A 23859-nucleotide genomic window follows, 5' to 3' on the forward strand; every position below is an offset into this window, starting at 1 on the left:
AAGCGTTGAATGCATGTTGAAACACTGTCCGTAGGTGTTAACAACTCTTGGGTTTATATAAATCATTGTACATTTATTCCCCAGAGCATGTTTCAGCAGCGATAGAAGTGTTTTATTACAAACGTACGAGAAATATCAGCAATCATTACAAAAAGCAAATAAATAAACTTCAACCCTGCTAGAATGGAATATATAAACATACCACATGAAAAATTACATACACCTCTATGCACAGCATTTAGTTGTTGCCATTATTTTGGAAATAAACAGCAGTGCTATCCTGCTGCCCCAGCAACAGCATTAAGGATAATTACTGAAGCGGCTTAGAGTCTCATTCAGATGCTTTAAAAGCGTCCCGATGCAATGATTCTGCTGTGTCCTGAATGCTTTTCATAAACAAAGACGTGTATTTTGGGGGGGCGCAGTGACGCTGGTATTTGTTTGTTGCTGCGTCGCTTCATACTCCAATAAGGATGCCAGAAAACAAACTGTCTTTGAGAATTGTGAGGGCTGAGCCTGTACCATTGTCGATGAGGATAGACACATACTCTCCAGCCTGGACAAAACAAAAAACATATCTGTTTGTGAAGGTTTTAACATCTTTGCACAGTATGTGGATTAGGCAAGTTGAGCAATCACATTCCCACAGAAAAGGCCCCTAGGGTCCCCATTATAAAGTTTATCCCAACTCCTGTCAGTGTGATTGGCATTAATGTTTGTTATGTGTTTGTGTACCTGTAGGTAAAGCGTTCCTGTGAGCAGAATGCTGAATAGTCCTCCTGTAGCGCTCACACCAGTCACTGTCTCCAAAGACCTGTGTCATTATAAACACATTAATCACAATTTTGGACTTGTCTACTTGACTTCACTGTGTGGTTTTATCATAACAGACAGTTAAGACTTTATTTGGATGGATCGTTAATACCCACACATTACTCTGGCAAAGAGACTCTATGCATATGGAGGCTTTGACGCTGTCCCTCTGCCTGGCCTGAGGTCTCTTCGGAGACTCGTTTGAGTCTGAGGAAACACACAAACGCAGATACACAATGCAAAGTTACAAGGATTTAGTGACAGGCAGTGACAGAATTTAGCACAAGGACCCCACCCCAGTTCTGCCGAGCTTTATCTGAATGGCAGACTGCTGGATAAGTCAATTTTGACAAACACTCTCTGAGAAAACGACATGATGCAATCAGGAATAGGGCATTGCATGTGCTTCAGCTTGCAGCATGATGCAATAAAGCTTGTGTTTCTCTCATGTTTCAAACGGTGGTCTAACAGATCAGCTGAATTTCCTGTCAGTGCAAATTAATTGTATCACTTTGGTTGACGTTAGAGCCTACAGATATTGTTTTAGGAAGTGCTCTAATCTGCAGTAGTGCCAGTAAGGCAATTTTCCTTTATTTTCCCATCAAATGTATCAATTTAACATGTTCCTCTGAAAGAATCAAAACAGAGTTTATAGTGAATCTTTATCATAAAGAAATTACACTATAAACATGCTGGGTTGTTTTAACTTATGGTTAGAAAAACAAACCTGGGTTTACCTTAAAGGGGGGGGTTCAATGGTATTTCATGCATTCTGACTTATTAACACAGTTATAGAGTTGTTTCCTCATGCTAAACGTAGGCAAAGTGTCAAAAAAGCAGTTTCTGTGCCGAATTCACTTCGCCAGCGTTCGTACAAGTTTCCGAAAGGGTCCAGCTGACGTTTCATGGGTTTCTATACGTATCACTTCTTTATATGGGCACTTCCCCCGGAAAACCCCGCCCACCTCTCAATCAGCGGGAGACGGTAAAACTTACAAACATCACTTCACGCGACACAGCTTTGTTTCATTTCAAAACTCAACAATGGCACGAAAGAAGAAGTGTGTTTTTGGATGTAAGGAGAAGAAAGTCAGCCTTATCGAAACAATGGATATAGTTTATTATCCGGGGTAGCAGCGGAGTTTTGCGTGTGTGTTTGATACGCTGGATTTCATTGAAAAGTCCCAACCGGGTCATGAGTTGCATGCGGTAAGTAAGACTTCTGTCTTATGTTGGAAATCGACACGTGCATATTATATAAATGACATGAACATGTAGTGAATCATAAGTGTTGTATAAAGTGTTGCATGACTCGTACTCGCTCCTCCCGCGGTAGTAACTCCTCCTTCCTCATTTTTTCGTATATTATCAGAAAGCTAATCTTTCTTTTATAAATCTGATTAAACTAAAGACTCTTCGGAGATATAAAGGATGTCATACTACTCTATAGATACTCCAGATTAACATCAGAAATGCAGAAACAGCGTGTGTTATGTGAGCTTTAACCTATTTTGGGTTGTTACAAACCATAGTTCTATAGGTCAATTATATGCATTAACTCATCAATGTCGGAGAAAGAGTTAACTCGTCAATTAAAGTAAAATGCTTCCCTGCCAATGACGAAGTTTTACGACAATCCATATTTTTCATTATTATCCACCAGGTGGAGCTCTTACCCAACTTTTAAACCTGGAAGCAACCCCTTAGTTCAAACAGTAAGAACTCTGTGTATGTTTCGATAATCGCTCTCAATCTGATCTCTACACAAAAACACAATTATCTCATGCTTTTTGCTCAAAATTTTGTATTTTTGAAGAAACCTACCAATATTTGAGAGGTGATAAAAAAGAGAACAAATGAACGTAGGATCAAATTTTTTTTTTTAAGCAGAGGGTCTGTTCTTTCATTTGATATATTAAATGTTCATATATTTAAAGAAGAACATTTTCTGGAAGGCATAAAAAAATAAAAATGCTTGCGCTTCCTGGCAACTTTTCTGAAAATGCTGGCAGGGAAAGAGTTAATATCCAACCACAGCACTGCCATTTAGTGCAGAGAGAGAGAGAGAGAGAGAGAGAATTTATGTCACAATTTCAAAAAATCATCATAGTGATCAGTGTTTGCATTTTATCAGCTAATTTGCATTTTAAGGCTTCTCACACCTACAAAGCGGCACATTTAACATGCTATAATTAATTATCTGTGGGGTATTTTGAGCTAAAACTGCACATAAGCACTCTGGGGACACCAAAGATTAATTGTGAAATTTCCCCTTTAACGCCAGCCAGCCTTTTTTTAAAAAGTTGCCCGCCAGCATTTTTTGTGATTTTCACAAAAGTTTCACAAAATGCCTTCCAGGAATTTTCTTCTGAAAATATACAAACATAAAAATACATCAAATGAAAGAACAGACCCTCTGCTTTCAAACAAACAATAAACAAACAAACAAATAAAACGGGAAGAAAAACATTTATCCTATATTTTTTTCTCCATTTGTAAATTCTTAAATATGGGTATTTTTCTTCAAAACTAAAATTTTTTAAGCAAAAAGCTAAAATAATTGCAATTTTGTGAAGGAATTTTGTTAGAAATCATTTAGACCGATTATCAAAACATACACGGAGTGTAAAATTTATAAATAATTTTTGGCTTCAGTTTTTTATAAATTGAGTAAGTGCCATCTAGTGGATAATCGCGGTATTACATATTACCATAAAAACTCATCAGGAACAGTTTTTTCATGCAAATGTTTTCTCTTAATTGACAAGATAACTCGTCAATGTCGAGAAAGAGCTTATATTGACTATTGAGCAAGGCCATGTCAAAGTTTGAGATTAAAGTGAAATGAATGATTGAAATTAAACTTTGATGCTCCTGATCACAATATGAAAATGAGTCTTTACAGTCTGAACAGATCTGAATGTTGGATGTGAAGAATGCATCCCTCTCAAAGCTTTACAGCCCTGTATCTAATCATTTCTGAACCACATACCCAGTAGGAGACTAGCAGTGAGTTGGTAGAAGCCAGATACTGGAGCTGTATATCGGCCACTGCTGGTGTTAAAAGCCTGTCCTCTCTGATGGAATTGCTCCGTGTTTGAAGGCTGTGGAAAACACACATTGAATTATTCAATATGCCAATCTCATGCCAGCTGCTCGGAAGTCTGTTTCACCATCAGCCAAAGCTAACCTCACTATTAAACCAATATACTTTATGAATCTAGATTAAACTCATGCATTTGTCACACACTTTTATAAAAAGGAACTTACGGTGCATCACAAGCTATACATTCATCTATCAGCATCTGTTCCTTGGTATTTAAACCCATGACTTTTGCAAAGCTAAGGCTGTGTGTCAATGATTGAGCTACAGAAAAAAACAGTGCTAAATAGCATTCAAAGTGGCTCCATTAAAAAGAGGAACCATTTTAAGTGCCATTAAGCACCGATGAAGTACCTGTGTAGCACCAAATTGTGCTATGTAGAACCATATGTGGTGCTATATGACCCCGTTTGGTTCTTCATAGGTGCTTCAAAGGTGCCATATAGCACCAAAAATGGCTCCCCCATGACTACGAGCCAAGAACCACTTTCAGTGCTATTTAGCACCGTTTGTTTTAAGAGTGTAGTTTGGATGGGATTGTTATTTCTCCACTTACAGTGCTGAAGGGCTGGAGCTCCTGAAGGCTACGACGGGGTATGATCACGTTGTGCTGCAGTCGGCAACGGAAGGCCGTGGCCACGCGAGGTGGTTGATCACATAGCAGACAATGAGTTCCTACCATCTCTGAGTAGAAAGAAGATATGGGTTAATTGTAAATGTTTAATTCTTCAATTCTTCTATCTATCAACCCAGATACATGTGACTTCGTTGCCTGAAATGTGACAGGGCAGATCGCCGCCGTTCAGACTCTAAAACACTGAAACACAGCCAGTGGAAAATGTTTGGGATTGTCTTTGACTGACACTTGGCTGCATATAAAGTCATTAAACAATCTCACAGTGAATAGGAGATGTAAATATTTGGAGTGTGTGAATGTGTATGAGCAGACGAAGTGGATGGAAGCGTGAGGCAATGAGAACGCTAGAGCGTATGAGCGAACGGCGCCACTGCGCTTTTCCGTGAATAAGAGCCTTTATGTTTTATATTGCTGTCAGAACAGCCTGCAGCTCACGGCACCAGAGCACAAACAGACCTGTGTCTGCTTTCCTGGCAACGCTCCAACACTCATTCCACACACACATACACACGCATACAAAATCTGGAATCCATGGAATTCTTTGGCTAGGCCAAGTCAAATCCACGTCCTGGAAAATTACACCTATTAAGAGATCAGCCCGGCCCACAACCAGAATAGCTGCCTCCCCAACAAATGAGCATGACAACACCAATCCCTGAAATTGAACTAGCCAAAATAAAAACATACAACCGCAGAACCACACAGTGGTCAGACCAGTAAGATACATACATTTAAGTATTCTTTAAACATTTGGAGTTAATGCTATTATATAATACTATACTATTAAACTAATCGAACTATTTGTGAATCTGCAATATTGTTGCCTTATCACTTGTATTCTGAATATTTTGATCAGGCATGATGTAAGTCAAAGGGCAACCTAGAAATTGCCTCAGGTGTGTCTAATGGTATTGTGACAGCTGTCTTGGCATTGCCATTAAGACTATACTGTAAATGGGTTAATGGACTATTACAATATATAAATGTTAAATACTTGAGATTCATACAGGCAGTGTATCATGACGTGTGGTTTTGCATTTTTCTGTCGGGTTTGATTGGAAATGAGTGTGAACTGACAAAATCTCCTCATACCTTTCAATCTGACCTGGAAGTCCTGTATCAGTTCTGCATGATGAGGCAGTAGGGGGCCAGGAGGACCTGGAGGCCCCTGGGGGCCCGGAGGGCCTGGTGGACCCGGTAGGCCATGCTGGAAGTATAAAAAGTTTTCAAGTGACATGGAGTTAACTTGTTAACTAAGCCCCCCACTCTTTCATCACTTTCAGCCCCCACCCTTCCACCCCTTTCACCCTTCTTAACCCCCATCCTTACATCCAGATCAAACCCCCTACTCTCCTTCCTTCCAGGTTGCATTGTGGGGGTCCTACATTTAATCAGGACTCCTACATTGGACCCCTGACCAACCTGCCTAACATCCCATCCCTTTATCGTACTCCAATAATTCATCCTAGATTCTATACAATAAATTATTGCTGCTACACCAGGTTGTGGTGTAGTATTAATTAAGTAACATTAATAAGCAAAGAGTAAGGCGAAGGAGTGATTATTTCTGCTAGGAGTTGATATGTTGTGTTTAGGCCTCATTGGGTTTCTCTGTGTGTTCTGTGGTAAATATTAAAGGTGCAATGTGGGAATTTTAGAAGGCTCTCTTAAAGGTGCGATTTGTAAGATATTTGCATTAAAATATCCAAATTGCACTAGTGCAGTGTTATATATTTTGTCCAGCTGATTTCTAACAAAATATCTAATGTTTTAAAATACTTGTAAATTATGAGAAAATTGCCATCTTAAAAAGTGACACGGGTCTGTGCAGTCGCCTGTCAATGACGTTAATATCCACGTTACCCTTTGTTCCGCTTTTACTGACATAGGAACCACATAACAACAGTGTCGTGGACAAATGCGGAAGTAATAGCGTCTGTTGGGCTACTCGCTTGTTTATGGTAATTTTGTTAATCTGAACCATCGACTGTAAAAAAGATGGAAGAAGTGAAGTCGCCTCACTCCATTGTAATGAATTGAAGCCAAAAATGTCCGAAAAATTGTCGCCGTCATGTTACCTAAAAACGTCAGTTTGGATGCACAGAAGGGATCGTCCGTGGAGCCAGAGGCGGAGCTGCGGTATCAAACTTCTGCCCAAACGCTCGCGCAACCAATTTGACCACGCCAATCATAACGACACGCCCTGTTTCTATAGAATCAAATTACTAGCTTAAATGAAACTTATCATAAAAATGAACACTTGAACATATATTAGCATGATGACAACTACCTTAAAGGACCAAAACTATCTTTCTGAAACTTTTATTGGAAGTTTAAATAATTTTTTTATTTAGTACAGAGTCTCATTTGTTTGAATGGAGAGGGCAGGGTTTATGACCTGTACTGCAGCGAGCCACCAGGGGGCGATCAAAGAGCCAGCGGCTTCACTTTTCAAGACTTATGAGGCACACCCGATCTGAACAGTTAATTCTGTGCTGTGTTAACACACCATCGTATTGGACTAATACTGTAACATTTATGACTAACAATTGCGTTTTGAACATTACATAATGAAATAAAACAATGTCATCAAACACAACATTTACCAAACTTGATTACTTTACCTCATGTGTTAACATGATTTCTCGTTCCCATCTGATTGATGGCCATCAGCGGTTGAGTTAAAGACAACTAATCACATAATTCCACGCCGCTGCAGAGCTTCATTAATCTACGTCACTGTTATTGTTTTGATTGTGCGCCCTCTAGTGGTGCGGATTATACAAATTGCATCTTTAACAGAAATGCAATATAATATACAAAACTATATTATCAGTGGTGTTTATAGACCTTAAATAATGAACTGTATTGTTTTCATTGCCTTAGAATGAGCAGTTTTATCTGCATACACAGTGGGTCTCTGACATGAAAGTCTGCGTCATGTTTCTACAGTAGCCTTAAACGCACAAACTGCTCTATAGAGTGCGTTTCACCCCTACGTTGTGTCAGACGACGGAATGTTTGTCCTGTGGCAGCTACTGTAGCTTCACTATACGTTTTTCGAAATGAGGGGTGAGCTGAGGTCTGAGCTAGAGGTCTTCACGGGTCCACCTAGATCCAAAAACCCGAGGTCCGACCCGAGACCCGATCGGGTTCGGGTCTAAAAGTTTCACATTTGCCTCGGACACGGGTCGGGTACAATAATAGCGGCATCGGGTCTCGGGTAATTTAAAATGAATGTGTTTTTTCTGAACGGACCCAAGAAGACCCGAACTCCCTCGCCAGTGCGCATCAATGTCCTTTTCAAACCTCTCATCTGTTTGCCAAGAGCGCTTGCGACATTGTGTGTTTGTCGGAAGGTTCTTTTTCGTTGAGACAAACATGTCAGTCAATTATAAATGTACATTTTAGCGGTTACGGTGGTGTCGTCGCCAGATAACAAAGTAAAACGAATGGAGCAGCTCGCCAAATTGGTTTCAAGGCCACCCGAGTTTCTTTCTGTCTGACTGCTGCGCGTGGGTCTGCAGAATGCACACACGTCAGTGCCGTTTACATTCGGTTCCAGACGGGTTAAAAAAATATTGTCACTAGTTCGGGTTGGACTCGGGTCTAAATTTCTCGAGTTTGTCTCGGGTCGGGTCTTTCTTTTTAAAATAATATTTATGCACGTCGGGTTCGGGTATAAAGTGATTCGGGTCATTTCGGGTTGGGTACATTTCTTTGGACCCGAGAAGACCTCTAGTCTGAGCTGTTAGTTGTAATTCGCAATCTGACCACTGGATGCCGCTAAAAACCCACACTGGACATTTAATGCTAACATACATTATAAAAATGTAACTCTCCGCCAGCATTTTTGAAAAACCAACCAGCGTCAGCTTTTTTATGATTTATACAAAAGTTAGTGTTTTATAAGTTGGGTAAGAGCACCACCTAGTGGATAATAGCAGAAATATGGATTGCCATAAAAACTCGTCATTGGCAGGTAAGCGTTTTCACTTAGTTGACGGGATAACACATCAATAGCGGGGAAAGAGTAATAAACCTTCAATAAAAATTCAATGTACTCATTCTATGTATCAATCTTTGATGTTCAGCAGTGGTATTAGATTACCTTGGAGAGTCTTCTATTTACTCTTGGTTTCTTATTTCCACCCTTGTTGGAGTTGTCCCTAAAGACTTCCCAACTCTTTTTAGGGCTCACGTAGGTTACATCAGAGGAAACAGTCTCCTGAAAAAGTTACTCAGCATTTCAGGGTTTGACATAACAGCACATTCTTAAAACTTGGTCATTAAGCTATCACAACAGCAAATATATATGCAGATAAATGTCTAATGGTAGATTTGAAGAATTATCGCAAATAATTTACAAGGTGTCCCACAGTTACTCCCTTAAGGCCCTGACAGGTGAACAGCAGGTGTGTGTACTTACAGGGCTCTCTGTACTGACTGTATTATTCTCCTCCGGCAGCTCCAGATTCTCATCGCTGTCCTGTGTGATGCAGGTTGTCAGCAGTAAGCTCAGCAGCAAGGCCATAAGTGCCCCATTTGCCCCATGTCTGAGCTTCATGCTGCAGTGTCAGTATCTGAATGTCCAACGCGCTTGACCACTGCTCGGTAGCTCAATGCACAGCTTCCATCCCACTAGAAAAATGTGACCGAACGTCCTCTGGGTTTACAGGATGAAGAAGATCCAAGGGTGGAGGTCAGAAGTACAGGTGAGGAACTTAGGCAGACCTGCTGACAATACTTCCTAGGCTTCTGACTTGCAGATGATGAGTCTATAGTTTGAAAACGTTCCTCAGTGATTTCCAAGGTTTTGGTTCTTTTGGAAGGGGGAAAGAGAATCCGTATTTGGTTTAAATCAGTTCACATCAGTCATCATCAGTGAGGGTTGTCCGCTAGGCCTTGCCGTTCAGTCAGCTCTTGTGTCATCCAATACTCTTAATGCCTCCTGACTATAGTCTAAACTCTCTAAGCTTGAGTTGTGGATGTCTAGTCTGATGTGTTGCAGTCACACAATGTGTAAATGTGTGTATTCCATTAATACTCTGTGTGTGGTTTTAAATATGTTTATTTATTGTAAGTCGTGACGCGTTTGGCTGTGATAAACCCTGTGTGTGGTATACACAATCTCTCTCTGTGGGTGGTATCTCACCTTGTTACATTGAATTGTTTTCTGATCCCCCTGGTGCCTTCGCACAGTTCGCTCTGTTTATGTTTTCTGTAATTCCTTCAGTGATGATAATTCATTTTGCCAGTTGAGTTCTTGCCAGGCCGTAGTTTATTCCTTATCCACACCCCTGTGTCCCACCTTCAGTTTCAGTGGGTCTCACTGTTTTGAAGGCTTCTTCTCTCACAGCACTCCTTTTAGCTTCTTCCCAGACCAGACTCCTCCTCCCCCTTTAGTTTGTCCACTCCTCTTGATATCTTTCGCTCAATCTTGACCTGTCACTGTGTGTCTCTCTTCAGCATTCTCTCTTTTATCAGACCCTCTTTTTCCCTCTCCCTCTCATGTAGTCCCATTTTCTCATTTGTCTTGTGTTGGGCTCATTTATCTGTTTCTGCCAACCCATACTCTTGCCGTCATCATCAGCTCCAGGGTCCTAGTGCCTATTTATAGGCTTACTTGTGGATTTAGTGTAATTGCAGGGGTTTATCGTGCTCATAGATGTTCCTTCCAGGTGAGTTCGAACATATTTAAGGACTAAATGTCGAACAAGGTTATTTTTAAAACCATTTTACATTTGGTTTCATTCCTTAAAACCCAAGCTCAATTCCAGCCCTAAAACTTGATCTGTTCCAGTGCTTGTAGCTTCAGACTATATCCAATATATAGCAGTAAGCAGCATTTGGGTGGGGCAGAAATGTGCCTTTCAGATAGGCTGAATTGTACTGATGAAAATGATGACAGTTGAGAGGAAAGTTGCACACTTCCATGTAGTAAACCACCACACCTCTCTCTTTATCAGTCTTTGGCTCTTGGTTTTTCCTGGCTGACAGAATTGCATTTGTGTTCGTCTTTACACTTCACCTCTATTGTGCTACTGAAGCTTGGACAAAATGTTGTGAGTGTAGATGTTTACAAACTTCATATAAAAGAACATTGGCGCAATATCTTGGCAATATTTTTCTAAAACAATCAAAATAATAAAAATGAGAAACGGTTGCCAGACAAGCCACAAATGCTATGGGAAAACAATATTAGTGTCAGCTTGAATAAACAGATTAGAGTACAATAGACTGAATCAGTGTTTCCCAACTGTTTGTCTTCCAGAAATGAACTCACAGTATCCATCAGTGAAGTACCTCTTAGGCCATTCGTGCCAGTTCCGCCGGACACATCCCGAACATGTTTTCGGATGCGTTCTCCGGAAGTCGCGTTGGGCGACCGCATACGTCATCAAGGTTTAATACTTCGGGTTCAATTTCAGAAAAGCAACAGTTACATTTCAAGGTAAGAATGAAACTAAAATGACTGTATGTCTTAAAAGAAATCAATCTTAATTTTAACTGAAATGTGAGAACCTAGATGAAGTATGTGATCGAGCAACACGACTTCCGGAGAACGCACCCGAAAACATGTTCGGGACGTCTCCGGCGGAACTGGCACGAATGGCCACCCTAGTACCTCTTCATTGACATTACAGCAGATCAATAATCAGTGGCGGCTCGTGACTGCTCATCCGAGGGGGGCAAATTCAAAATAAGTGTTCTGAGTGTCATAAGTGATGCTTGAGTTTTCAAAATATGTGTTTGTTGCGTCATGTGAACCATGTGCATCACGTGTTTTGTCAAAATAAGTGGCTGCTGCAAACGCGTCAAAACCTTTTATGATAAGAGACACTCACGTTCACAAAATACACGCAAGACACTCCCTTAACAGTAAACTCTGATTACGCATGAGATTATGCGAGTATCTGGCAAACGTGAGCGTCTCTTTTATCATTAACCCTTTAGACGTGTCTGCAGCAGGCACTTATTTTGACAAAACACGTGATGCACATAGGATAACTCGACGCGCCGTACACATATTGTGAAACTACAAACCACACACATGGCGGGCTAATACATACATGTTGTGATGAAGTTCGCATCGGGCGCCCTCGAAAAAAGATGTCACTGGCCGCCACTGTCAATAATGTTGTATTTCATTTAATTAAAGCTCAAATCCAAACCATACATTTTCAATGTACCCAAGTCTGCAAACCCACTGCTTGCATTCACTTAAGAAAGTAGAATTATACACCCAGATGTAATTAACAAATTCACTTCTGACTGCCAATCCTGAAGCTGTCTACTGATGTGGTAAATAACAGTTTGTGGTTAGATAAAGGTGATAGTAGGCAGTGTGCTTAATTAAGTCTTGGTTAAGAGGATTTGAGATAACTAGTGCTGTTCTGCACAGACTTGCTCAGTATTTGCAAATGTGCTCAGTCTCAATATACTGTACATGGACAGACCTCCCTAATGATTACAAGACTTTTAAATACAACAACAGGCTCAGAACAGATGTTTTGGAAAATGATTAATGTTCTCATATTGAAGATCTTTGATGGCACCACTGATCTTTTGCTGATTTAATTCTGTGAGTACTTAGGCTTAGTCATAAATTTACTGTGCTTTAAGTTTCCCAGCATGGAGCAAGACAATATTTCACCACTCCAACACTTTGTGGTGGCAAAAAGGACAATCAGTGCTGTGTTTGATCAGCTGCTGGAGTTTGTTAGAAAGGGATCAGATTTTGTTGAAGGTAAGATGGATCTTATTCTATTTGAATTACAAAGAGGTACCATGGTATTACCAAAAGTAAGACATTCAATATACTATTTTTGTGTCATGGTATTATTTTTAAGTGTGCAATTTTTGCCCTATAGCTTCACCAATCGGGATTTCAAACAACTTTATTGATTTCAGAATAGTCTGCCTGCCATTGATCACACAAACAAACAGTCGCACCCCAAACTTGTGTAATTGGTTCAGACAGTTTTGCTATGAGACTGGATGAATAAGCTAACAGAGAAATGTTTTGTTGTACCATGCAACAGTAAATTGTTTTAAAGGTTGCTATTATTTCATTAAGTCTTTGGAGAATAACTTTGTGGTGGTATTTAACGTCAGCTATGTGTATATGTGGTACCCAGAGATGTGGAGGAGCGAGGATCTCGAGCATGTAGCTAAAGAGGAGCAGTGCCTGCAGATCCAGGCCTGCTCCAGGAAACTTACCGTCATTAAAGATGTGTTAGCCCGCAGACATATGAAGGTGGCTTTCTTTGGCAGGTAAAACCACAGTGATGACTGATCTAAGCTTACTGGTATGTAAACCAAATGAAGACAACAGGCCAATAGAATAAGATGGATCATTAATGTTTTTAGTTCAGCCAGATTAAACAGTGTATACACTATTGTTCAATATGCAGAATATAACATACTTCATATGCATATTGTATAGTAAGGAGCTCAGATGAAAAAGCTGCTGAACGCCACCTAAAAAATGGTTGATTTTGACTTAATGCTCTTGGCATGTATTATACTTCCATCAATTTTATTTGCATTAAATCAGCTTTATCCTGCCCTCTGGCCATTCAGCTATACCGGTTTGTACCCAAAATCCGATAAACGGCACATAACAAACAAGGCAAAAGCTGTGTTGTCGTCATACAGGAACGGCTCATAGTGTTCTAGCACCTAAACTGTACTTTCTGTCTGAGCTACCCTTAAGTGAAACTTAATAACACGTTTCTGGATCCTGTATGTTGTTGTTCAGGACCAGTAATGGAAAGAGTACAGTAATAAATGCCATGCTCTGGGAGCGAGTTCTGCCCAGTGGAATGGGCCACACCACCAACTGTTTCCTGAGTGTGGAGGGCACAGATGGAGATCATGCCTACCTTACAACTGACGACTCTGAAGACAGAAAAAGCATCGAAGTATGATGAAAACCTTTAGTAGTACCCTCCTAGACCTAGGCAAGGTTTAAATTGGGGCGGGGTCTCGCTTGTGCACTGATGCGAAGCCAATACCGTGTTTTTACTCATTGCTATGGATTGTAGGTTTCAACACGGAATGCGTGACAAACACGGAATGCGCGGCCGGGTTTTTACCGCTCATTTGCACGATGCGTCAATCTTTTTTGTCACCATGCACTTATGTCGAACACAACGCATCTCACTCAGAACCTTGAGAACGCAGACTCGCGTAGGGTCATTAGACATTGTAGAGATGAGAAATAGAGAGAGATAAGAATAAAGGGTGCCCAGGTCAGGAAAACTGGATCGAAGAATAGAATTTAAAGTAGGATTAAAGTATGTATTTAGCCATGCCACTCATATCCTTACAATATGCTAAGTGAATAACACTGAATATAACTAATTATATATATATATATATAGCTTAATAAAATGTGTTACCAGCAAAAACAAATTTCATCCTAACTATAGTCAGGGGTTAAATCAGTAATCTGACTATAGTAATTGTATTTACTAGTTACTGAAGATCAGCATAGGGAATCGTAACTAACAAGAACAACTTTTTTGTTTCTTGAGTCTTCTTGAGTGTTATGCCTATTAGTCAAGAAGGTTATATGATTCTTATAACTTCCTTTTCTGAAAGTTTGATCAATTGTGCAAAAAGGGTGTCAGACTCATTAATTTGCATTAGTTACTGCAAATTCAGACTATCTTTTTAAAATATTTTGTGTCAACCTCTGGCACAGCTTCAAAGCTGAAACTTATCAAATCCTATCAGAGGTCCATCATGTCCCTGAAACACACCAGAGGCTTTGCTGTCAACCCCCCTCCCACATAACAAATCCCAATTTAACCCCTGTTTATAGGCTATACTGGTGTTTAATTGAGAGCATTATTCATAATATATCTAATATTATTAATAACCAGCGTTATCTTTTACACGGTGCTTTGGAATGCTGATTCTGTTCAGTGGTGACATTCCAAGATAAGTGCCGCAGGGATGACTTGGATTATGGTTTATGTCTCTCAACGTCATCACCACCAAGCTTCAGAAAGCACTTACAAACTTTATTAAACACGTTCAAAAACATGTTCCCTGATAATACTTGAGAATGAATGGAAATTATTTGTTGGAAATTATGCCCATTTTGCATTGTTTTAGAGATCTTAAAGGGTGTAGCAACCACCCTTATAAAGACACATTAAAGCTTTAAAAATCATGAGTGGGGTTAATACTGGTGTGTTTTATGTTGTAGAATAAAACGTGAAAATATCATACGATATTTGATCGACTTCATACGGTGCCAAAAGAATTGACAGGCAAATGACATCACAGTACCGCGAGAACGATGCGAAAGCAGGCTCCTATGTATGATTTCTGTAATGTCATTCACCTGTCGGTTCTTGCGACGCCATATGAAATCCGGGTACTGCAAGTAATCCTGACAGGTGCAGTTTAATACTTCCAAATCAATTTTAATACTTTCAAATAACATATATGAGATTTAATTTACAAATGAGTAAGCCTAAAGCATGCTTGCCTTGTTTAAACACGTCTTGGCTTCCGGTAAGAAAAGTTTTTCCTCAGCGAAGGTTTGCATTGCTTATAAGGGATAAGTTCATAAACATATATAAATCACAATTTGGTGTACATAATATTTACTCTTGTGGCAAGTAGCAGTGCAATAAGCGGGATAACATACAGCCAACCAATGTTATCACAATTAATCCCTTCAGGGTAACACAAGATCGATTCGTGTCGGTCTGGATTTTTACAGAGATAAACGTGGCTGGCTTTACATTATCCCTTGCATAATGCAGAGTTAGGCATTGTGTACATATTCTGTAACATATGTGTAAATGTCTTCCAATGGTGTGGAATTATTTGAATACTTTGTGCCATCCTCTATCTTGTTGAAGTTCAAAGTTTATTATTTCTTTACAGACAGTCAATCAGCTGGCCCACGCTCTTCACATGGACAGGAATCTTGACTCAGGCTGTCTAGTCAGAGTATTTTGGCCCAAAACTAAGTGTGCCCTGTTGAGAGATGATTTGGTCCTGATGGACAAGAGCATTATTAGACGCTGAGCTCGGGTTGTCAGGTTTGGATTAAGGTTCTACAGGGTGAATTGGCACACAAGCAACAGACAATCACTGGCATACTCAGTACATCCTTGGCAGATATGTGGACTAGAGCTTTACAAGGTTTGACGTGTTTTAAAGGGGGCCAAGTGAAAGCACTAATGGATTTTGGCATTATCGCCCTAAATGTTTCATAAGTGGTAGAAGCATTCTTGATGTTATTAAACTCAATCTTTAACTTCTATTTGCTGTTTACTGAGAGACACCCGACAATCGCCTGATCTCAGATTATTGATACATTTGAATAGTAGTTTATTGAAACAGCAATGAATGACCCATACTCCTCTTACCTCAGCCCGGGCATTGATGTCACATCAGAGCTGGACAGCTGGATTGACAAGTTCTGTTTAGATGCTGATGTCTTTGTTCTTGTGGCCAACTCTGAATCAACCATCATGAACACTGTGAGCGGACAAAACAAAACAAAACTTTTATTTCATTTGCAGTTTCTCATTTTTTTATGATATATGAGGCTCTAGTTCATGTGTGTGTTTCCCTTCAAAGGAAAAGCACTTTTTCCACAAAGTGAGTGAGCGCATTTCAAAGCCCAATATTTTTATCCTAAACAATCGCTGGAACGCATTTGTCTTGGAGCCAGAGAATCTGGAAGATGTAAGTTTAATGACATTTTATGACGTCTCATAAGCTGTATTTATTAGTCAGTGGTGGTAACCACTCCACGAAGTGAGTTTTTTATATGATTTACATTTTTCCTCATTTCATATTTATAGATTCAAGGATTCAAATTTGCTTAAACTTACATTTACGCACTTAAAAAACACATTTTTCCAAAGCGACTTATAATACATTTTTATCAGTATGTGTGTACCCTTAAAATCCTACAAACTTTTGGACTGCTAATGCATCATTCTATCAATTGAGTTTCAATTCTATAATGCTTAAAGGTGGGGTGCATGATTTTTGAAAAACACTTTGGTACACACACGCCGAGTACCAAAACACACTTGTAGCCAATCAGCAGCAAGGGGCATGTCTACTAACCGACATCGTTGCCTGGGTTGCGTATGTGTGGGGTGGGTCTATCAAAAGAAGGTCAAGATTCTATTGGGGTAGGGGCGTGTTTGTTTAGGTGCTTTCAAATGTCAACATTGGCTTTCAGAGATTATGCACCCCACGTTTAAGAGATTTAATGCATATTTAAATAAGAATATAAATGTCCGGCACGACGCAAAGCTGAGTTTACAGAAAAATAAAATAGTCAACACCCATGGAAAATTTCTCAGCCAATCAGAATAAAGCATTAAACAGGCCCGTAGTATAAAACATAATATATAACTCTTATACACTGTAAGTTGCTTTAAACATCTTCCAAATGTCTCATAATTGAACATACAATCTGTTGTTCATTATCCTGTACTAACCCCAACTCCAGGTGAGAATAGTTTTAAAAGCGGGGAAAAAAACATATAACAACAAATACATAAAAGTACATCCTAACCCAAACTCCAAATCTAACCCCAACCCCAAGCCAAATGATTTAAAAATGGGGGAAAAGAAACTATTTATAGAAATTTATGCGAGTGTCACGAAAAAGACATTTGTGCTCAAGGCGCGAAAAAAAAAGCAGAATTTCGTGCCATGGACATGAATAAATTGGTCAAATTTTGCATGACTATAACACGACTTTCCGTGGGATCATGTTGTGTTTATGATATGAGTTATTCTGTCTGTCTCATTGTACAGAATAAGTTATAACATTTTGGTTTGTTTGTTTTTCCTTTATTGTCTTTCAGGTACAAAAGCAGCACATGGATCGGTGCATCAGTTTCTTGGTGGAGGAGTTGAAGGTCGTAGACCTTAATGAAACACCTGACCGTGTCTTCTTTGTCTCTGCCAAGGAGGCCCTGAGTGCCAGGATCCACCGTGCCCAGGGGATGCCAGAGACTGGTAGACTCCACTGCTTTGTGTCCCACAGCGCCGAGCCTTCTGTTTTTGACACTGTTCTGGAGGGAGACCAGGAAAAACTAGGCCTAGCCAAGTTAAAAATGAGTCTGAAACAGCCATAAAACTCTCTGAGGCAGATGTTAATAAATCAAAGTTGCCCGTTGAGTCGATACGATGATGCTTAACATGTTACCATAAAGCGTGGAAAAATACACAAAAATAATGCTCAATTGCACATGCCTCTTTGCTATATTTTATAAGCTGTTGGCTGGTATCATGGGGGCAAAATGGCTCGTGTGCTTTTAATATTCACAGGCGGCGCCTTGGCTGAAGGTTTCCAGGAGCGACTGAGAGAGTTCCAGAGTTTTGAGAGAACATTTGAGGTGAGGATACACTTAGACTGCGTTCACAAGCTCTGAGATTTTCATTGCCTGACAATGAGGTCAAAAATAATGAAGAGTTTGGAAAGGCACCAGATTCTCAGTCCTATGTGCTGTTTAGAAATGAGTTTATAATAGCATTAACCAGAAACGTGACGTGATGACTGTCCCCTTAAGCAATGCTGCACTGTGTCAATCCAGGCCATCTGCGTCTGGATCCTAGATATGCGACATGCTTTGCCCTCTTCATAGATTCCAGACAGACGTTGCCATAGTGGCACCTTTCTGAGCCAAGTTAGTGGTTGTGAGTAGGTGAGCGTACCTCACATTCTTTGAATCCTGGGATGAAAATTCACAGTAATCTATGATGGCATAATAGGTCGCTCTGTTCAACCTAGAAAACATTCAACAACTAAGGTAAAAGCGGAGAGCAGCAAAACATGTCATTCAGGTTGACGAGTGTAGATAAAATCTTACCACTGGAATCTTCTTTTGATTAATTTAGCTTTTTATCACAGCATGATCCCTAATAACTGCACAATAATGGCTGAAGAACATGCTTCATGAATTTCACAGGAATTTATATTGTGTGCTGCTCAAGACCAAGTTTGAGCAGCACACAATAAGAGCCTGGCAGATTACTGAGTCAGTCAAGGCTATCATGGATGCCATAAATATTTCTTCAGCAGAGAAGAAGTGAGTTGCAGAATATATTTTTCAATATCCCAAAGGAATTATTTGGTCACACTTTTAAGATAAAACGTCACAGATAAAAGTTGATCAAAACCATAAGTTCCTCAGAAAAGTGTTTTACATGAAATCCACGGTTTTATATATGAAAACATTTATTGTATATAAAAGCTGTGCTTTTCATCTGTAGAGTTTTCTCATTGGAAGAGCGTGAGACTTTCATCGACCGGTTGGAGTTTGTACGAAATCAGCTGAATTTTCTAAATGAGGATGTCAAAGACAAGATAAATGTCGTAATGATGAAGTGGCTGTCAAGGTAAACTGTCCTTAAATTAATCCTTACTTCTGGTTATTATGGTAACCATCCATTTTGACTAAATATAAAATAATATATTTTTTACAAATCTAATATAGTCTCTCTCTCTGCCGATGAAGTAACATTCTTAAAGGAGCATTTCACCCGTAGAAACATTAATCTTTATTGAAAGTGTGTCATATTTGTAGTCGAAATGTAACATACATTTCGAATTTGGTGCCATTTGACCAAGAAAAGGGGTGTTTGTAGTCTCACCCCCTCAAAAAAGATATTGGACTTCCTGCTTTCAATGATGCAAAATGTTGATTTTTGCATCATTGAAAGAAGGAAGTGCAACACTGAAATCTGTATTTCTCCTGTCTCAGCAGAAACTGAAGAAATGATGCACGACCATTCAAAAACATGACTGGGGTTCTAACTATACAAAGCTTAATGCAAATGGGTAAAGTGTCCCTTTAACGTTGCCCTTATAGGTGGCCAATGCACTGGCAGAGGAGATTAGTGGCCTGTCTGCTTTGTTAGATGAATTCTGCATTGATTTTAGTCCTGCTCCTATTGCCTTAGCCCTGTACAAAACTGTACGTTTTGAAAATGTCCCTTATCAAATATCAAATAATAACAATAAATGACTTTTTTTTAAAGATGAGATTGTAAGAAACATCCAAAAATATTTGATAACAATTTATTTGAGGGGGTGTTTATGGGACTGACATGACACCTTCGTGGTCATGACATGACACGGTTCATGAACAAGAAGATTTTATGCACGTTTATGACAACTGTTATTAAGTGTCATTTGTTGAATTGTGTCATTTTTGGTGCGGGGATGACATTGTTTGGGGTGTCTTTGTTGTGACATCTTGACATAGACCAATACATCATAACTTGTCACGACAACTTGACATTACCAAGACAACATAACTGACCACTTCTTTTTACCAGTGGTACAAATATAATTTGTCATTAAAATGTCATTAAGTGTTAATTCTCTGTCAAATAGTTTTATAACAGCGTCATGAATATTTTTCTTGACCTCAACTACAGTGGTACAAATATAATTTGTCATTAAAATGTCATTAAGTGTTAATACTCTGTCAAATAGTTTTATAACAGCATCATGAATATTTTTCCTGACCTCAACTAGTGGCCTCAACTTAATGTAATGTTATAAAGCTAGGTAAATTCTTAAATTTGATAATTATTCTGCTATGTCATGTTTATGACACATTTATGAGAAGTTGTGATGTATTGGTTTATGTCAAGATGTCATAGCAAAGACATCTCAATCAGTGTCATCTTTGCATTGAAAATGACATTTGATGACAGTTGTCATGGACGTGCATACGATATCCTTCGTGTTCGTGACACGTGTCATGTCATGATTATGGAGGTGTCGGTCTTGTGAACAGCACTTCGGGTAAAGTGTTGCCAAATATTTTTTCTAGTACAGCCTACCATATATCAAAGAAACCTACAAACACACGTTTTAAATTAATAATTTATTATATGTTATGATTAGTTTAAAAACCTTCTTTAAGAATTGTAGTGACATTAATATTTTAAACCACGGACACAAAACAACTTTATGCTGACCAAAATACTGGCAAAAAGTGTTCCCTTATCAATGTCTGGCTGGTCTCAAACAACATTCCTGTCGAACAACCATAATCCTGGCCCCATCTTTAACCAATAACTACCCCTAAAATTAGAGGCTAATGATTGTTGATGATAGTTGATAAGAATGTTATTCAAGACACATCCCAACGCCGGCTCCAGCCCTAATCCTAAAATCTGATAGGCTGATAGGAATGTAGTTCAATGACTAACAAAGACCCAGACATAAGGAACATATCCTACTTGGCAAATATCAGTGAGGGTGATGTGATTCCCAATTGTATCAGTTATGTTTCTGAAATAATTTGTGTCCATTTTGCAGAAACTTCTGGCATATGTAGAAGAGAGAATGGCAAAGAATTTGGAACTCCGTTGTTCTAGTTGTATTAATGGCTGTGTGAAGACATATCAGAGAGATATTATGGGTACATGTACACTACACACAAAAATCACACGTCTCATGCAAGAGATAAAAAAGCAAACTTTACTGGCCAGGGTATTTGATAATAAACTGTTGCAAGCATTGACTGCCGTATTTTAACTCTCATGCACAGACACAATACGTCCTCTGCTGCCCCCTGCTGCCCGAGGTCAACTACACCTGCCTAACAGAAAGTTAAATATGACTTACGGCCTGAATTTTGCCAGCCTATGTGCAGATTTCGAGGAAGACATCGAGTTTCAGTTCTCGCTCGGCATAACATCTTTGGTAAACCGTTTCCTGGGCCCTGCTAAAGCAAGACAAGCTTTGACCCTGATGGGCCAACACGCAAAAGTACATATAATCTCTTGTTTATTGTAAAAATATTGCTGTTTTCATCAATCTCTTGTAGCCAATTAAATGTGTTACTGTTAAGTAAGGGATAATGTATAGGCAGCAGTTTGTTATCGCAGAAATATTTCGCGAAACACCTCCTACATGTACATTATTTGCGCTTATTACACTGCTAATTACCTCATAAGTCAGGTAAGGAACGTTAAATATTAATCTGAAATATTTTATTTGCTCATTTTTATTATTTGCTCATTCAGACCTTCCGTGAGGAAAACTGTTTACCTGCGGTTTTAAGATAACGTTAAGACAAGGCGTTCAAATGTCACGAACACACTATTTGGTTTAATCATTTAATGTCATATATGTTATTAAAATACATATTTAATGTTTGTGTGATATTAAACTGTAACTTACCTGTGAAAATGATTGGCAGCATCCAGGTTACCGTGTGTGTTATTCGTTTCAGGCGGGAATAACAGAGGTTGGGCTTGTTCGACGTCGTGCGGCGCTGCAAGAACCGACAGCCGGATGACGTCAAAGTACCGCGAGAACGATTAGTGAAATCATACGAAGTCTGGTTTCGTCTCGCTCTCGCGGTGCTTTGGCGTCGTCTGGCTGTCGGTTCTTGCGGCGCCGCATGGAGTCGAACAGGCCTATTGTTTGTTATGATGCGACTGGCCAATCAGAATGAAGCATTTTAGCGCCGTGTAATAAAAATAATAATTTTGCAATTTACGTTTACAATATTAATAAAGGCAAATGCTGTGAGGTAACAGCAGTATTTTGACTCATAAACAAAGTGACATGATTGTGCACAGGCCACCTCTTCCTCTGCTCTCATGGGAACCCAGGCCCATGAGGAGCTGGCCATCTCCATGGCAACAGGGCTGCGCTCTCACACTTTAAGAGCATCAGTGAGCATGTTGTTCATTGCTGGAGTGGTAAGAAAATTTTGATTAATATCGCTTTTTACTAAATGTGTTAAGTTCCCAAAACGTGTATACCTACATTTGGTTTTTGCACAAGTGTGGCGTTCTGCAGGGTGGAGGTTTGTTGTTCTTTCTGTGAGTCTCTACAGTTTGCTCTACCTGTATGAAAGACTGACCTGGACCAACAGCTCGAAAGAGAGAGCTCTCAAGCATCAGTTTGTGGACTATACCACTCAAAGACTACAAACTATCATTCATATCATCAGTAGCAACTGTGGACAGCAGGTCCAACAGTGAGTGTGAAAAGTAAAAAAAATGTCAGTGCAGGTACACTTCTAAAAAATAAAGGTGCCACAGAAGAACCATTTTGGGCTGTATGCTTCCATAAAGAACCATTAACATTTGAAAAACATTTTACAAAAGGTTACGTATAAAGGTTCTTTAGACTATAAAAAGGTAAGAACAAAACGGTTCCTTTAGGATGATGAATGGTTTAGGAACCAAAAATGGTTCTTCTATGGCTACCTTTTAAGCCCTTTCTTTTTAAGAGTGTATATATTTAACAGTTTCTATAAATAAAAAGAGTTTGAGTTTAATTGAGCAGGTTTAGATGTGAATAAGTGTTCTGAATTAAATTAACCTAATTACAGACATCTACTCATAATTAAGTTTCTGCACTCGGATATCTAAAGGTCAAAGCATGTTATGGTAAAGTATAAGGCAGTTAATAATGTGAAACATTTAATAATCACACTACAGATCCACTATAGACTAAAGTGAATACTTTACCCACAAGCTGTTGACAAATGAGGAGTAGCCTAAAGACAACAGTGAACTTGAGTCATCTCCAAGCAAACATAGAGCTGATGAACATATTTAGACACTCGAAATATTGGTTTACATGCTCTGAGCATGAGGGCGATGTGTGAAGGATATGCGTTTGTGCATTCTTGCAGGGAGATGGTGGCCGTCTTCGCCCGCATGTGCCAACAGGTTGACAAGAGCGAGATGGAGCTTGAATCGGAGATTCGCAGCACTGCCAGGATCCAACGTCTGGAGAGGGTCCAGAGACACTCCAAAATGCTCAGGTATGATAGTCACGATATGCGTGAAAGAGAAATACTAATAAATGACAGCACACACTAGAGGTAATTACTTGTAATTGAAAGCAAATCCTTTGTTAAGACTGGTTTCTAAGAAAGGTAAAGGAAAAGTGGGGCATCTGTATGTACCAGGGGTGGGCGGTGTCGGTCCTGGAGTGCTGATGTACTGCAGATTTTGGCTCAAACCCTTATAAAACCTTGGCTACCTGTAGTTACAGGTGACTAGACCTTGATTAGCTTGCTCAGGTGTGCTTGGTTAGAGCTTAAGCTTTTGTATTTAAATGCATTACATTAATCTTGTTTTTCACAGGCATAAAGCCACTGATCTGGAAGCACAACTGGAGCTTTTCTCGGCTGAGTATCTACAGATTCAACATTAACAACACATCAACGTGAGACTGTTTGTTGGGAGCACACTGGTGAGCTGGATATAGATTGTCCTCTAGTGTTGAGAGATGTAACAACAGCCTTTTTTTAACAGCATT

The 23859-nt window shown here is 39.4% G+C and overlaps 2 protein-coding genes across 3 annotated transcripts; one reads left to right on the plus strand and one right to left on the minus strand.

The window, feature by feature from the left end:
• Positions 1-90: 90 nt before the first annotated feature.
• Positions 91-21225, minus strand: LOC129442550 (erythroferrone). 2 transcript variants are annotated; one of them, XM_055202715.2, is made up of 10 exons: positions 21199-21225; positions 15953-16064; positions 8983-10546; positions 8665-8781; positions 5646-5760; positions 4473-4600; positions 3806-3917; positions 930-1020; positions 736-814; positions 91-556 (listed from the first exon to the last, which is right to left on the minus strand). In XM_055202715.2, the coding sequence occupies exons 3-10, from the start codon at positions 9118-9120 to the stop codon at positions 458-460; spliced, it is 879 nt and encodes a 292-aa protein (XP_055058690.2). In that variant the 5' UTR covers positions 9121-10546; positions 15953-16064; positions 21199-21225; the 3' UTR covers positions 91-457. The 2 variants fall into 2 exon arrangements, with proteins under 2 accessions (XP_055058690.2, XP_073709879.1); XM_073853778.1 differs by lacking the exons at positions 15953-16064; positions 21199-21225 and having other exon boundaries at positions 8983-9375; positions 9709-10557.
• mfn1a (mitofusin 1a) lies at positions 12005-23849 on the plus strand. Its single transcript, XM_073853781.1, is given in 18 exon segments — positions 12005-12303; positions 12695-12830; positions 13318-13480; positions 15465-15586; positions 15955-16066; positions 16167-16274; positions 17417-17570; positions 17883-17950; positions 18524-18543; positions 18545-18643; positions 18828-18931; positions 18934-18953; positions 19427-19531; positions 20890-20992; positions 21122-21342; positions 22161-22564; positions 23228-23359; positions 23685-23849. Coding segments are annotated over 18 exon segments (2256 nt in total). The 5' UTR covers positions 12005-12188; the 3' UTR covers positions 23755-23849.
• The last annotated feature ends 10 nt before the right edge of the window (positions 23850-23859 follow it).

This window comes from Misgurnus anguillicaudatus, chromosome 2, assembly GCF_027580225.2.
Source record: "Misgurnus anguillicaudatus chromosome 2, ASM2758022v2, whole genome shotgun sequence".
Classification (NCBI taxonomy): domain Eukaryota; kingdom Metazoa; phylum Chordata; class Actinopteri; order Cypriniformes; family Cobitidae; genus Misgurnus; species Misgurnus anguillicaudatus.

Coding starts and splice junctions, on each gene's coding strand:
- LOC129442550 (XM_055202715.2), bottom strand. CDS start 9,120: ATGAAGCTCAGACATGGGGCAAATGGGGCACTTATGGCCTTGCTGCTG. Junction 8,782..8,982: donor CAGTCAGTACAGAGAGCCCT/GTAAGTACACAC, acceptor TAACTTTTTCAG/GAGACTGTTTCCTCTGATGT. Junction 557..735: donor CAGGAACGCTTTACCTACAG/GTACACAAACAC, acceptor TGTTTTGTCCAG/GCTGGAGAGTATGTGTCTAT.